Source organism: Chlorocebus sabaeus, chromosome 20 (assembly GCF_047675955.1).
Source record: "Chlorocebus sabaeus isolate Y175 chromosome 20, mChlSab1.0.hap1, whole genome shotgun sequence".
Lineage (NCBI taxonomy): Eukaryota > Metazoa > Chordata > Mammalia > Primates > Cercopithecidae > Chlorocebus > Chlorocebus sabaeus.
Genome location: NC_132923.1, coordinates 42101487 through 42118278, shown reverse-complemented (window position 1 = coordinate 42118278; position 16792 = coordinate 42101487). Strand labels below are relative to the sequence as shown.

Genomic DNA, 16792 nt, shown 5'->3' with positions numbered 1-16792 from the left:
CTGATTTTGCAGCTTATTTTTCCCAAAATCATACCCACTCTACAGGAGGTTAATATTAACTTAATAGTGTGACTTGCCTGGCTAGTGCTGTGATGTGAGATGAATCTAGTATGAAGAATGAATCATAAATGGGAGAGATAATAGCTATATTCAAAATGGAAATTAGGCTGAAGAAGTGAAAATTTGAAATGATTAGGCATTTCTAGAGTCAATTTAGAAGATGACTGTAGAAATAACTGCAAATAAAGAACTGCAAAACAACTTTAAATTTCTGTGCTATGTCTTCAGAGAAAATGGAAGCATATGGTTCAGAAATGAACACGATGGAAACTGAGAGAATGAATAATGAATGTACTTAAACCAAGGAACTCTGTGTGTGTGGTATAAAAATACAGAGGGGATAATTTTTATTTGAAGATTAGGAATTCAAAGGCGTTCCCAGAGCAGTGGGGGGCTGAGGCAGGAGAATCGCTTCAACCCAGGAGACATAGGTTGCAGTGAGCTGAGATCACGCCACTGCACTCTAGCCTAGGCAACACAGCAAGACTCCGTCTCAAAAGGAAAAAAAAAAAAACAGATGATCCAACACAAGTGTTTGGGAAATGGGGAAAGGTCACCTGTGACACTGCTGCATATATAATTGGAGCATGGCCAAGCCATTGGCAGGGTGTGTTCTGTGTAAGCCAATGTCTGAAGAATTGAATGTGATGTGTGAAAGAGAGCCTGTTTTGTTTCAGAGTGGGGAAAGGAGAAGGCTAACGCTACAAATACTAACATTGGTGAAATTAGGTCAAGAGTGTATATGTGTGTTCATTTTACTGTCCTTTCAGTTTTTTGGTAGGATTGAAAATTACCAAAGTAGAAAGTTGGGGGGGAAGTAGGTATTATAATTTTTAGGAAGAACAGACCTAAAAGGCCTAGCCACTTAGAACAGTGAGTCAGCCAGGGTTGCTCCAGCTAATGTCACAATTTGGGGTATCTTGTGTTTCTGACCAAAAGTTATCTTTTCCACTCCATTTTTTCTTGCTCTTCTATTTAGTAATGAATTTTCTTATTTTGAATTATGAAAAAGTATATACGATAGAAAAGTGGAATATTTATTTAAGTATAAATTGGGCCAAAGCCCTTTACCAGAGATACCACTGTTATAAAATTTTTAGTGTTTTTTTAAATCCATTTTTGTAAATCTTTGTTTTTTTAACCTTAAGCAACTATGCCCCTTTCTCAAATTCCCTGAGATGTCTAGAATATTGATCCTTCCCTTTTCTTACAACTGATCAGTCCTTTTCTGTTTCTGCCTCCTTTACTGTCCAGTACAGACTTAATAATCCAGGGCATGGCCTGTAGGAGATAAGATGTATTTCTTAAGGAATGAACAGTTCATCCCTTCCCCTTAACTTCCTTTCCCACTTTTTGTGTCATCCTATTACCTAAATCCCAACCCAATTATTTGCCTTGGCAGTTCTTTGCCTTGGCACTTCTCTAACCACTCTTCTGAGCACAGCTAAAAAACATCAGATGGGCTCACAGCATGGCTTAGCAATCATTTTACTTATTTTTATCCTCCTCTCATTTTTCATGACAATCATTTTAAAACTACCAATTTTGGGTTTTCTACCCCCATTACTTAACCCACCGCACTTGGTAGAATAACTTGCCTTCTACTTCTCAAATAAGATAGGCTATTATTTCAGTTCAATGACAGCTAATTTTTATTGAGTGCTGAATAGATGACAGACAGTATGTCAGGCACCTTACACAGGTGATCTCATTTCATCCTCACAGCAGTCCTGTGAGGTAAGAACTGGGAATGCCACCCCTCCTGTTTTTTTTTTTTTTTTTTCCTTTGAGACAGAGTCTCATTCTGTCACCCAGGCTGGAGTACAGTGGCACGATCTCAGCTCACCATAACCTCTGCCTCCCAGGTTCAAGAGAATCTCCTGCCTCAGCCTCCCAAGTAGCTGGGATTACAGGCAAGCACCACCACACCTGGCTAGTTTTTGTATTTTTTTTTAGTAGAGACGGGGTTTCACCATGTTGTCCAGGCTGGTCTCAAGCTCCTGACTTCAAATGATCCGCCTGCCTCGACCTCCCAATGTGCTGGGATTTCACGTGTGAGCCACTGCGCCTGGCCGAAATGCCCCATTTTACAGAGGAAATTGAACTTCTGTGCAGTTCAGTAACTGGCCAAGCAAAGACAGCTAGTAAATGTTAAAGCTGATGGTGGGGGCTTTGTCAGGCTTAAGGCAAGCAGTATGGCTCCAGTGTGCATATGCTTATTCACTTTACAACAAACTTGTCCAACCTGCAGCTCACAGACGCATGCAGCCCAGGACAGCTTTGAATGCAAGTTAACACAAATTCATAAACTTTCTTAAAATATTATGAGAATTTTTTGTGGGCGTGAATTTTTTTTTTTTTTTTTTGAAACAGAGTCTTGCTCTGTTGCCCGGGCTGGAGTGCAGTGGCATGATCTTGGCTCACTGCAAGCTCCGCCTCCCGGGTTCACGCCATTCTCCTACCTCAGCCTCCCGTGTAGCTGGGACTACAGGCGCCCACCACCACGCCTGGCTAAGTTTTTTGTATTTTTTGTATTTTTAGTAGAGACAGGGTTTCACTGTGTTAGCCAGGATGGTCTCGATCTCCTGACTTCATGAGCCACTGCACCCAGCCGTGATTTTTTTTTTAAGCTCATCAGATATCGTTAGTGTTAGTGTATTTTATGGGTGACCCAAGACAATTCTTCTAATGTGGCCCAGGGAAACCAAAAAATTGGACACTCCTGCTTTACAACTTTCTTATATTGTGGCATGAAGTAGTTGACAACATAGTGGGAGAGAGAAACACGTGATGAGAAAATGTCCAGGTCATGTACTAAGTGTGGGGAGGGAGGTATGCACAGAGTCCTTTGGGAGCAGAGAGGCGAGACATTGGTGGAATGCCCTCAGATAACCATTCCTCTTAATTAAGTGTGTGCTGCTCTGTCCTGACCTTCCTACTTCCACTGTCTGTGGAAGATATGTCATCCTTCCTGAGAAAGGCTAATATCTCCATCTATGTTTATAGACCCTCTGTCTTCTGACTTTATCACATCCTTTTCCTTCAGTTATGTCCCTTCCCTCAGCCCCCACCTACATTTAACCTCTTCTAGTCCTTCTCTTGCAGAAAGACATTTTTCAGGTCTCTCTGATCTAAAAAGCAAACTCAGCCTTAGCCAAAGCTTCCCTGTGGTCTGTACCTTTCATTTTCTGCACAGTTGAACTTCTTCATAGTCTATACTTGCTGCCTCCCCTTCCTCACCTCATGCAAATAGGTGGAAAGCTATTTTAGTCATTCATTTATTAGATATTTGAATGCTACCCATATATAAGTATTCAGTACGTAGTAGTGATTAAAACAGTCTGTGCTTTTCTGCATTTTTTTTTTTTTTTCTGAGACAGAGTCTCACCCAGGCTGAGCGTCACCCAGGCTGGAGTGCAGTTGCACAATCTTGGCTCACTGCAACCTCCACCTCTCAAGTACAAGCGATTCTTGTTCCTCAGCCTTCCAGGTAGCTGGGACTACAGGCATGCGCCACCATGACTGGCTAATTTTTGTATTTTTAGTAGATACAAGGTTTCACCATGTTGGCCAGGCTAGTCTCGAATTCCTAGCCTCAAGTGATCTGCCTCCTCAGCCCCACAAAGTGCTGGGATTATAGGCATGAACCACCATGTTCTGCCCCAGCTTTTGTAAATCTTATAGCTTAGGCAGGTAGACAAAGACAAATATACAATTCACAATATATGAAGTGCTTCAGAGGTGTTACAGAAAGGACCCACTTGGATTGTGGTTAGGGATGAGGGTAGGATTGCCTGAGAATACGACATTATAAGCAGAAATTTGAAAGCTCTAAGGAGCAGAGTAAGGCGTTTAAGACATACGAAAAGAATGACGTGTGCTTAAGCCTCTAAGGCATAAGGCACCTTGTTCCTAGCAGTTGAGAGGAGGTGGTGTTGGCTAGAATGTTGAGGTTAGAGTAAATAGGAATAAGATTGTGCAGGTCTTGTAGACCATGGTAAGGAGTTTGAATTTTAAGTGAAATGGGAAGTTGTTGAAAGGTTTTAAGCCAGAGAGTGAAGTTCCCTGATTGACATGTGTGAAAGATGTTCTCTGGTTATATGGAGAGTGGACTGGAGAGGAGCAGCAGAAGTGGTAGGAGGTTACTTGTAGTCTATCCAGACAGGAGATGAGTGTGCTCTGGGCTAAGGGCATGTTTGTGGAGATGAGGAAAAGTGAGTGAACTTGAAACTTCACATTTCTTACTTGAATGGACTTTTTAGTTCATTCTAAAAATAGTGGTGGGAGAGTGAAAGGGAAGAGGAAAAGGGAAGGACCAGACCAGGCTTTCTACCTGGAACAACTGTTTGATAGTTTCTTTGCTGAAGTGTTCAAGATTAGGGAAGGGAATGGATTTTAGAGGGAAAATCTAGAAATTACATTTGAGTTTTAGACTTTTAACATTTGAGAGTCTTGTGAGATACCCAAGTGAAAACTCGAATAGGAATTTTTATTTCTAATTTTTTAAATGTGTTACATTTTAAATTTTTGTTTTTTGAGATAGCATCTTGCTGTTTCAGCCATGCTGGAGTGCAGTGGCCTGATCATAGCTCACTACAGCCTTGACCTACTGGGCTCAAGCCCTCCTGTCTTAGCCTCCTGAGTAGTTGGAACCACAGGTGAACACCATCATGCTTGGCTAATTTTTTTTTTTTTTCTTTAAAGTGGAGATGTGGTTTCCCTGTGTTGCCTGGGCTGGTTTCAAACTCCTGATCTCTAGCAATGCTCCTGCCACAGCCTCACAAAGTGCTGGGATTATAGGCGTGAGCCACTGTGCCTGGCCGAAATTTTTATATATCTGGAAATAGAGAAGTGTGAGTGAGAGATGCATATTGCAAGTTTATAGAATGTAAATACTATTTGAAATCAGAAGATTGGATGAGATCACTGAGAGATAGAATACAGGAAAAAGAGAAGGAGACCTAGAAATTAGCCCTAAGGAGCTCCTGTATTTAATGGTCAAGTGGAGGAGAAAGTGCTAGAAAAGAAACTGAGAAAGGATCCTCAGAAGTGGGAGGAAACTTAGGCGCATGGTTTCAGTATCACTTTCTCAAGAAGGATGGAGTGTCTTCTAAGGAGAATGTTGCAGAGAAGATAATTTAAGGATAGAAGAGTGCCCCACTGGTCTTAAACATGGAGATCTTTTCAGGGGGCAGATGACAAAAATTGGAATATCTGTTACACAAAAGATCAGAATAAACAGTCCCCAGAAAATACATGGGAACAAAAATGTGGGAAAATGTTCATCATTCCTGATAGTCAAAGAAATATATGCTATAATTTTGATGTTAATTTTCATTTATAAAATTAGCAAAGGCTTAAAAAAATGAGCACAACCAGAACTGACAATGGGGATATAAAACAGGTACAATAAAAAATTATTGGTGAGAATACTAATTGGTACCATTACTTAAGCAATAAAATATTTAAAATAGAGACCTTTTTGCATCAGAGTCATCTAGTCTGAATTCTGAGATTTGGTTAAAATATGTATTCTGTAATCTTATTTGTTTAGTGAGTTTAATACTAGTTTGAAACTCCTTCTCTCATCAGCCTTAAGCTTTGTGTTTTACTCTGAGCAATTAATATTTCCCATGAAGTACATTTTTCCCTTTGTTCAGGATGACAGTGAAAACAGTTATGTTTATATTGTTTCTATTTCTGGGAAGTAGATACTTTGAATTAGAATAATTTTTATACTTTTGATTTACAAGACTGCAAATGCATATTTAACTTAAGTTTGTTTCGGCTTATTAATTTTAGGTCTCTGCCTGTGTTTTACACAAAAAAATTTTTTTTATGCTTCAGATGGCAAGATTATTTTATCATAAACCCCAGTTTGCCATTTTGGACGAATGCACAAGTGCAGTTAGTGTCGACGTGGAAGGCTACATTTACAGTCATTGTCGAAAGGTAAGAGTGCAGGTGCTCAGTTTGAGGAGCCATGGCCTCTTTCCTAGTGTAAACTGTGTCCAAATCTGTCCAAAGAGAAGATTCCAAGTCAAAAAGTAACACAATTTCTACCAAAAGATTTCTTGTTTTAATAAAGATTTAAAACATATCAGTAAAAGAAAAATAATTATAAATACAATTCTGTATATAATCTCTCTATATAGAAATAGATTTAAATATGTTGTTTTATATCTCATTAATATTAAATATGTTGTTTTATATCTCATTAACATAGTAATGCTCATATATATTAGCATTAATATATTAATGTGATATAAAACAACATATTTAAATCTATTCCCCTTTACCTCATTACTTATACTCAGAGTTAATAAATTGCCCTTTTCTTAATTTGTTCCATTAACTTTATCTAAAATTAGGGGTTTTTTTAAATGAATAAGACTCAACAATAATTATTTGGCAATTTTTAATTTATTCGTTTTATTTTCTAGCCTGAGCACTATTTTACCAAAGCTGCTTTTAGTAGCCAAGTCTGAGGCTGTCTTTACTGGTTCCATTCTTTAAGTAATTATTCAGTAGTATCAGTTTTCTTTCTTTTTTTTCTTTCTTTGAGAAATTGTTACCAACATCTATACTGTGGTTAAATTTTGGAACAAATGTAGTATATCCTAGCCATTTTATAGTTTCTATATAAGTAAATGAGGTAGATGAGGATTTTTAACATTTTGTATTCGTTCTTTGGGAGTTCTCAATAAATAATAAAGGTCATATTGAGTATATACAGTGTGAATTCCTACTATTAAGCCCTGCTAAACCAGAATCTGCATTTTAACAAAATTCTAAGATGATTCAAATGCACATTAAAGTTTAAGAAGCACTGGTGTGATGATAAAAGAATAAATTTGGTATTCTTTGTAGAAAGATTTTAACTACTGATTTTATCTTGTTAATGATTTACTTTCTATTCTGAATTTGCCTTGGTAATATATAATTATACATTTGTTCATGTTGGTTTTCAAATTTCATAGGTATTAGAGATGTTTATGGTATTCTCATATACATAAAACCATGTAGTCTGCACTTAATAACATAGCGGCTCTTTGCTGGTAATTTTGATCACGTGATTTCCTCTTATGCCCTAGGTATAGGCTTTAAGTCGCCACAGAAGACTGTATAAATTCTGTAAAACATCAGTTCCATTTAAAAGAAAATTCATATAGGGCCTCATTGATAATTTAAATTACTATGATAGCACTTAAACATGTATAAACATGAAATGAGGCGTGAACTCCTTAAGCCTAGAGCTCTTTTACAGCTACAAACTTAATATAAAGTTACACATTAAATACAGACAAAACAAATACAGTTTCAAATTTGCAACATTAAAGACACCTATGATACCATTTAGATGAAGCTAAACCAGTGGTTTGGGATTTAATTAAGGAAAGATAGAATCTGAGGTTCAAATTTTATTATTTTGCATTTTGCTTTTTATTTTGACTTATATACTTCATATATTTTTTATATCCTCATATAAAGAATGTGTGCATTAAGTAGATATCTAATCCAACTATTGTAGAATCATGAACAGAGAAATAATATCTGAAATGAGCTTTGAAAAATCAGAAAAGTGTGGTATGGTTGAAATATATGTTTTATTAATACTGATAATATGTTTATTTTATTATGCAATTCCTAACCAATTTAAGTTCCTTTTTAAAGTGCAGCCAAACACATTAGAAGTTTTATGTTATATCACTTTGGCAATCAGAGGTGTAAATACAAACTTAGGAACTTCAATCTCATGGTAAAAATGACCCAGAATATACTTATAATGATCTTTTAAAAATTATCATCAAAATGAAAATGAAATTAAGAAACCATGGTAAAAATGTCCCAGATGCCCTAAGCATGCATTTGCCAGCCTTGAGTGATCCACTTGGAGGAACAGTGACCCAGAGTGGGGTTTCTCGGTCTTGGCACTATTGACCTTTTGACTGGTAATTCCTGGTTGGGCAGGGCTGGGGGTTGCTGTGCACTGGAGGATGTTTAGAAAGCATCCTTGGCCTCTACCCATTAGATGCCAGTAGTACTTTCAGTTGTGACAATAAAAATGCCTCCAGTCATTGCCAGATGTCCCCCCAAGGGACAGATATCACCAACCTCCCCGCCTTGGTTGAGAACCACTGATCTAGAGCAACTACAGCTGTTATCTATTAATGTTTTTGTTCTGTTTTGTTTTGTTTTTGAAAATCTGAAGTACAGATCTATAAATACGTATTCACAATCTGAAATCCAGAAAGTGCTTAAATTCAAAACATTTTTCATAATTTTGTAGCAAGTTCACTGGGTAAAACTTTGCCTAAGCTAACAAAAGATATTTAAACTCTGATTTAATTTTTCCTGATTTTGACCTTTGGCTATTTTTATCCTTCTCATATTCCTCTCATATATTTTTCACAATAAAATAGGAGACATGCTATTTGCCCAAAACAGAATAATGCACTTAATCCCAGTACCTGGTAGTTTTTATTATGTGGTTGATGGCCAGTGTTTTCCATTGCTGTAAACATTTGGCATCAGTTGTAATTTTTTTCTCATTGACATTGCTTTTTAACTTTAATCACTGAAGACAGTCCTCTTAACAGCTTAAAGTACATGGACTAGTTTAATTTGTGACTCTGTTTTGATTAAACCTAAATCATTTTCTTTGTATTAGGTCGGCATCACTCTCTTCACTGTGTCTCATAGGAAATCTCTTTGGAAACATCATGAGGTTTGTATTTCTTTCATTGAATGGTACAGCGAAATTTTATTTTCTTTAAAATAAGAATTCTGGTGAATATGGTTTTAAATTTTATGGTTTGTATTCCCTTAAACATATGTCTTAAGGAGAAAAGGTGGCTTTATTTGTTTTATAAAATAGGATTTTCTTAAATATTGTAGTTGTCGGTTTTGAAAGCAATGGTGTAACATTTTTTCTCCAGTTTTATAAGTGACTCTTACCTGTTAATAGTAACTGACTAAACTTTGCATAGTCTTATCACAAATATGGTGAAGTAAACTTTTCTTATCCAGAAGTGACAGAGGAGAAAAAGTCTTAAGAAGAATTAGATGGCAAAAAATTTAGGGGCATTTTTAATTGAGGTCAGGACTACAAGGGGGAAGATTGAGTAATGTCAGCTATGTTTATCAATGCACTGTAGTAAATAGGATTCATTAGGTAGTGACTATAATTTACAAAGATATTCAAGTGAGGCTTACATTGGTGCACGTGTGTTACTTGTTCTGTTGCTTCAGTAGTGCCATTCTCACTATGGCAGTTCTTTTCAACTTTTAATGTAAAATGCTCAAAACCTGGAGTAAACCCAGTTTAATTCTCTATTTTCTTTCCTCCTCCCTCCCTCCCTTCCTTTCTTCCTTCCTTTCTTTTCTTCTTTCCTTTCTGTCTTTCCCCCTTCCCTCTTTCCTTTCTTCTCTTCTTTCCTTCCTTTTTCCTTTTTTTCTTCCTAAATGATATAGAAATTTTAGGTAAAAGCAAGGGTTTGAGAAAAATTGGAATAATGGTAAGGGTATCTTGCTACACAAAACACATAACCTGATTAAGGACCCTTTTTTTTTTTGCCAGATACTGAGCTAAGTGTCATAAGGGATGCAAATTAATTACAGTCTTTACCTTCAAGAGCTTTAGGATGTAGATGATAGTCTACAAGTGATAAAATGAAGAGCATAGGATTTGAAGTTGGAGAGCCTGGGTTCAGGCACCAGTGTTTCTAGCCTCAGTTACTTCCTTTGTATAATGAAGTTATTGATCCTTACCTGCCTATCTCTTAGCTTACCATGAAAATTAGACAGGTAGCCTATATGAAAGTACTTAATAAAATTCAATGAAATTGTATATAACTGTATGACTTTTAAGATAGCTTTTATTATTTTATTGCATATTATAATTTGTCAGTTTTTCATGAGCTGAACAAGAAATTGAATAACTAGAAATGAAAGCCCTTTAAAATATAGCCAAGCCTTTGTGTTTTCTCAGAAGTTCATAAATTTTATAGCCATAGGACATTGAGAGGAATTGAGAGCATCTGGGTTTCACCTTCCTCTTCTTTTGGAGGTATAGACAAGTAGCAAAATAATCATCAGGCCAGTGATCATGTGAAGGAGGGGAACACAACTAGAATGAGAGGGGCCAGGGTAGCTAAGAAATAGTAATACAGAAAATGGAAACTCAGAAAGCTTTCTGAAAATAAGCCACTAAATAAAAACAGAAGGCTTTGTAACTGCTGTTGTGTCTTCAGAGGTTAGGATATATAGGCACTTTTTATAGCTCTTTTTCCCCTCTACTAAATTGAAAACAAATAAAAAGCCTTAAGCTAGAGATTCCGAGCTGGTTAGGAAATCAGGCTACAGGAAGCAATACTGACTGACATATGGAACAGTCCTGCATTTAGCACAGTTTAACCTACTGGTAGCTGAGATTCTTGGTCATGGAGTTAAGGAAGCATTCTAATTTGTGGGATGCTTATAGATTTAGCTCCCTTAAAATAATGAGGAAGTCTGTATTTTACTTTTCATAAAGGACAGTACTGACTTCACTCTTAGTTACTGACTTTTTTCCCCCTTCTTTCCCATAGTACTACCTGCATATGGATGGCAGAGGCAACTATGAATTCAAACAGATAACAGAAGATACAGTTGAGTTTGGCTCTTAGAGAAATCTGGAGAACTATACCTGCTTCAATGAAATAATTACAGAATACACTTAGAAATGCAAAGTACATTGTAAAATAAAGTTGAGCTTGGTTTTTTTTTAAAGAAAAAAAACAAAGCAACAAATTAACTAGATATAGAATAATGGAGAACAGGTTGTTAAAACATTTAATATTATATAGGATATTGCTAATTGTGTATATGTTGGTTTAATTATTAATATGTACTAAGAATGTCCTTATTCTTGTGGTTAAAAACCTGCCTAAATTAAATTGGGCTTCAATCACTGTAACCTGATTCATCCTGGGATGTAAACCATTTGAAGTCAGCTAATTGGACTTTTATGGCTCTATCTTTTCCTTCAATGAAGAACCCTATTTAAAACCAGGTTATCATTTGTCCTGTTCTAGCCAGGTAGTCTTCAGTTTCATTTTCCTGTGCCCCATGGTAGTTGGAAACAAATCATAATGTATTATTTAAATGTATAACATCATTGCATAACAGCATTTATTACACAGTGGCAGATTTCTTTAGCTGCCACAGTAATACTCATTCCTTGTGTGTGTCTTGGAGTACGTTTAACTCCAGGAAAGCCATTTTGATTTTCCTTAACTAAATGATAAATGTACCCCTCTCAGTCTGCAGTATTGAGTTGTTTAAAGTATATGTGCAGTCTTGCTTACAAGGAGGGGTTACCATGTATCACACTAATTTCCCAATGTTTGGGATATTAAAACACAAAGTCCTTAACATGCCAGGCTCAAGGTCTTATGGGAGTTTTAGATTTTTTAAAGAATTAGACAAATTTGTGTGTGTTAGAAGCCCATTTATTAGAAGTGTGGTGGTTATTTGATATTAAACTCCAGATGAGCCATAGGAAGGCACTACATGAAGTAATGCACTGAGTGTGCAATGCTATCACTGTCTTTGACTATGATTTTATGTTTAAAAAGTATGTTCTAAAATTATTATATATACATGGATGAATTATGTTTCCAAGGCACTGTTTTATCTCTGTGAATCTTGAATAACTTTTTAATATTTGGGTTATTATGTTGAACGATCCTAAGAGAAGAAGATTTCAGTTCATCAAACCATCATTAATGACTTTATGTATTATTTACCCAGGGAGAACTGAAACTGAGTATAATCAATAAGCTAGATATGAAATCAGTTTCTCAAACTGAGCTTCTGAAAGGGGCATTTTATACTCTTGTTTCTGCATAACTGGTTTTGTTTTTTTGCAGAATTAACTATAACAATCACTGGCTACCGAAGTAAACTGATGTACTGAATTCCATAATACATAACATTCAGTTTTTACCACTTCTGTTTAGCAAACTTGTATACTTATTTTCTGTACAGATTAAAAAAAAAAAAAGAAAACAAAACTCAGATATCCTATACAACCTTTGCTTGTTCTTTTTATTCTGGTATCTAAATACTGAGAAGTTCATTTATAATTCAGCCTTGACTTGAAAACATACATAGTTTAGTCTTGACTTGAAAAACACAAAAATAAATTCAGAAAATGCTTTTAGCACAGTGTCTGTTTTTTAAAGTTTTGTCAAGTGTGGTCTTTAATTGAATGAATTTCTCTGTTAGAAAAGTTCCGTAAAATCTGTGTACCTGACAAATGCTGCCAAACATCCAGGAGACTTTAGAAGATCCTGTTCCTCTTGGAAAATATTTTAAGGCATGGGGAAGTTTCAGATTTTCAGATTTCTGGATTACCTCAAACCTACTTGTAGAAGTATTCTCCTAGCTGCCTTATAATTGCTTTTGTTACGATTCTTGCCATCAAAACAACAATTTGGGCTTTTTTTCTTAATTCTTTTCTTTTTTACGTAACAAGTATTATAGTGCCTCAGCATTTGAGGCATAAAGGAAGATCCTTCTGGAGAATCACATTACGTAATGGTGGTTCTTAGAAGACCCACAATAAAGAAATCCATTGGTTCCAAAATGTGATTGACCGCGGAACATCTTTTTCTACGTAATTCCTATGAACACCTTCCAGAAACCACACTGGGAAATGGTAGTTTAATCCGAAGAATAAAGCAAAGAATAAGAACTTTCATCCATGAGCACCACGCTGCATACCAAGACATATCACTGTGTTCTCATAACAAGTTTTTATGTAATGAGAAAGTGTGAAACAGCGATGGTAGTTTGTTTTGCATTAATAGAATAAAATGTATCTAGCATTTGTCTCTTTCCCCCCTTTCTGAATGATTAACATTTGGCTTAAAACCGGTGATACGATAGCATCTGTCATTACCTTATGTAAAGTTTTAACTTTTAAACTTGGTGTTTAAAATCGTAATTTGTGCTGAGAAGCAGAATGAATTTTCTTCTAACAGATGGACTTTGACATTGTTAGCTGCAGGAAGCTGTCTCTTTTTTTTAAACCTACGTTAGTGATTTTCCCTTTGTGAAGAATTGGAATGTTCCGACCATTTCCATATACATAGCATATGCATGTCACTTTAAGAAAGTGCCAAAACAACTGAAAAGCAATCCCCTTCAAACCTTAGGAACAATGATTTTAAACTCTTCTAGTTGGTGTAATTGCATCTCATTTTTAAAAACAATATGCCTTCATAGCTATTTCTTGGTTTATCAATTTTAGACATTTCCTACCACCTTTTTTCCTGCCACATCCCCTCATATAGTTAAATCATTTTTAAATGTAGTATATGTACAAAAACGATAAATTTAGGCTCTGAATTTTTAAGAAAGTGTACACACTCGTAACCACACCCAAACACCAAATGAAATAGAACATTGTTACAGCACTAAAGGCTCCTTCTTGTTCTCTTCCAATGATTAGCTCCTGACTTCTATCACATAAATTGGTTTTGCCTGTTTTTGGACTTTATATATATTAGATACCCTTTTGTGTATGACTTCTTTCCCTCAGTATTGTGAGGCTGATTGATCCATGGTAAGTGTCACAATAGTTCCTTCACTTTTATTGCTGTGTAATGGTTAATTGCAGACCATCCCTGACTTAACAGAGGGTTCAGCTTAGAAGTTTTCAGCTTTATGATGGGTTTACCTGGATGTCAAGTGCATTTTTTGACTTAACGTATTTTTGACTTACTGTGAGTTTATTGGGATGCAGCTCCATTGTAAGACCGGCAGCATCTGTATGTGAATAGGCTATTTATTCCTCTTCCCATTGATGGGCATTGTGTTGTTTTCTGTTTGGACCTGTTAGGAACACTTCCTAGAAATATTCTTATGCATGTCTTTGGGTGCACATGTGTGTGCATTTCTGGAATGGAATGTGTTCAGCTTTGGCACTGCCAAAGTTGTTCAGTTTTTACACTGCCACCATAAGTGTGGAAGAATTCTGGTCTTCCTAGTCCTTGCAAAGACTTGATATTCCCAAGTCTTTTTTTAAAATTTTTGTTTTTACTTAATGTATGTTCAGCCATCATTGTGGTTTCATTTTGCATTTCCCTGATAACTAATGAGGTTGAACTCGTTTAATGTTTATTGGCTATCTAGATGTCCTCTTTTTTTTAAGGTGCCTATTTAGTCTCTGGGCCCTCTTTCAAATAATGTTCTGTTATTGCAGATATTCTGTATTCTGGATATGAATCTTTTATTAGATAAATATTCTAATATCAGACAAATTAGACTTTAAGACAGTGAGTATTTCTGAAATGAAGAGGGACACTTCACAATGATAAAGGTCAGTCAAACAGTATAACATTTCTTAATTTGTATATACCTGATAGCATAGGCTCAATCATAGAAACTGACATAATAAGGGAAAATAGACAACCCCAATTTTTAGAGTGTTACTTACAGACCATTCCTGACTTAACAGAGGGTTCAGCTTCCAAGTTTAATTCCATGATGTTTAATTTCTTTGAAATTTCTGTTAACTCAGGTAAAGCTCTTTTTGCTAGTTCTTAGAGTGGAATAGCAAGCTCTGGGGTCTGGGTTTGAAAATGCTTTTCAAAAGTAGCAGTTATTCTAAACAAAAATAGTTATAGGCAATACTTTGAAAGCTATCTCTCTCTCTCAAAAAGATAACTGGTGCAACTCTAATTAGCCAGTCAGTTTGCCAAGTGACTGACTGGAATGCTTGAGGCAATACAAAACTCCAAATTTTGTCAAACACATTTATTTTTGGCATTATCTATGACCAAGATTATGTTTTAATGATGCTGGCATGCCCTCTTCCTGGAACACTTTGTACTTCTGCCCACCTTGCCTGGTTAACCCTGTGTCCTGCAGCTGAGATTGTAGGTAACCCTTCCAGGCCCAAGTTAGGTGGCTCCAGGTAAGTTCCCCAAAACACCCTACTTTACCTAACATAATATTTATGTTCTATTGTAATTGACTTTTGACTCTACAAATACATAAGCTCCACAAAAGTTGGGATTATATGTTTCATATTTTAATCAAATCTATAGTGTCAGGCATGTAGTAGGTGCTTAGTACTAGAATAAATTACTGGACAAACGAGTGAATTCAAATGCATAAGTATGGTTCTTGCCAAGGAAATGACAATCCAGAAAAGGGGCTACAATGGGTGGACAACCGTTTTGTACAATAGTAAGAGTTAGAAGAGTGTAATAAGGAAGTGGGGAGAATGCAGTGGGAATCCAGGAAGAGGAAAGCTCCTTGGTGAGATCTAGAAAAAATTACAGTCTTGCTGAGTTGGTAGAAGCAAGGAGCATGATCAGTGGAATCAAGGCAAGAAAGCTTTTGGTCTTTAGTAAGCTGTGGATTAAGACAGAGGTCCTCAAAGTATTGTCTTTGAAAAACGTGTAGTATTTTTAATATGATCACGACTCTGCCTTTTCTTATGGCTTGGATTCATAACTTGCTGATATTTAATACATCTTCTCAGGACTGTGCAGTCCTATCCATTGGTGGGGTGTCTGTCTCCCTTTTCCATCCCACCTCCCCTACCCTCTTTGTGAAGGAAGGTATAGAGAGCAGTTTCTTAGACTTCAGTGTGCATAAAAACTACCTGGAAAATGCAGATCATCATTCATTAGCTCTGGGATTGGACCCAAGAATCTCGATTTTTAACTAGTTTTCAAGTGATGCTAAAGCTGTTGTCCCAGACCACAGTTGAAGTAGCAGGATCTGGGGTGGGAGTTATGGCTATGGACTAGAGAGGCCATCACAGATGGAGTTGCAGAAATCTGCAGAGTATTCTTTGGGTTCATTTATTCAGGCTTCCGTTTCATGTTCCTTCATTCTTAATCATTTACGGGTCTTTTGGATTTTATTTACAATTCCTTCAGTTCTTTTATAATCCAGTCTGTGAGCATTTCAGTCGTCTATCCTTCTCAGGAACTCAAGATGGCGCCACAATCGTAGTTGTAAAGGACGCTTCCCGTCCCAAATGACGTTAATATATGCAAGGGAAAAAGCATTTCCTGCCCCTCTGAGTGTCTGTTACATCTCTTATTCTCCAGCCTGAAATATGCTTGGAGAAGACAAATTGCTTTGCAAATGGAGCGTAGTTTTTTGGTTGGTTTTTGAAAATCAGGCTGGATAAAGATTGTCATGTCAAAAAATGTTTTCTTAAAACTCCTTTAGATCCCTATTTTTAAGATTTGTTAAATTGTATATATTCAAGATGAATTTCAGCTTCTCGGTTTCAAAATTGCTGGATTATTAATTTTCATTTCACCCAGAAATACAGTGATTTTAAAGTATTAATTATTGATACTTTAATAATGTGTAATCATAGGATTTAAGTGAAAAGGGGCTAAAGATCTTAGACCAATGAGCTCACCTAAAAAAAATAGGTCTCCCATTTTTGCTTAAATTGTCTTGAGTTTCTGTTCCTTGCAACTGGAAAAATCCTAACAGGCTCATATATAACCAACTTTATAGGGAGTGTACAGTCTACAGATGGAGAATCTTGTCTATGCTCTATGTATTCTTAATTCATTTTGGCTTCAGAGCAGGTTGCATTCTGATTTCTCCAAGGCCTGAGAAGCACCATTTGGGTCTGTGGCTATTTCCAGCCTCTCTGCAGTAAATAGTAAACACATATTGCTGATTGCAGTCATTAATAGATCAAGCC

The 16792-nt window shown here is 36.3% G+C and overlaps 1 protein-coding gene across 1 annotated transcript in view; it reads left to right on the top strand.

Annotated features, from left to right (window-relative positions):
• The window catches only part of ABCD3 (ATP binding cassette subfamily D member 3), a 100194-nt gene extending 87929 nt beyond the window's left edge, over nucleotides 1-12265 (top strand). Inside the window, exons 21-23 of the mRNA XM_007977901.3 lie at nucleotides 5908-6012; nucleotides 8732-8788; nucleotides 10650-12265. Of these exons, the coding sequence (XP_007976092.2) occupies nucleotides 5908-6012; nucleotides 8732-8788; nucleotides 10650-10727 (240 nt within the window). The 3' untranslated portion in view covers nucleotides 10728-12265. The remainder of the gene's footprint in view (nucleotides 1-5907; nucleotides 6013-8731; nucleotides 8789-10649) is intronic.
• The last annotated feature ends 4527 nt before the right edge of the window (nucleotides 12266-16792 follow it).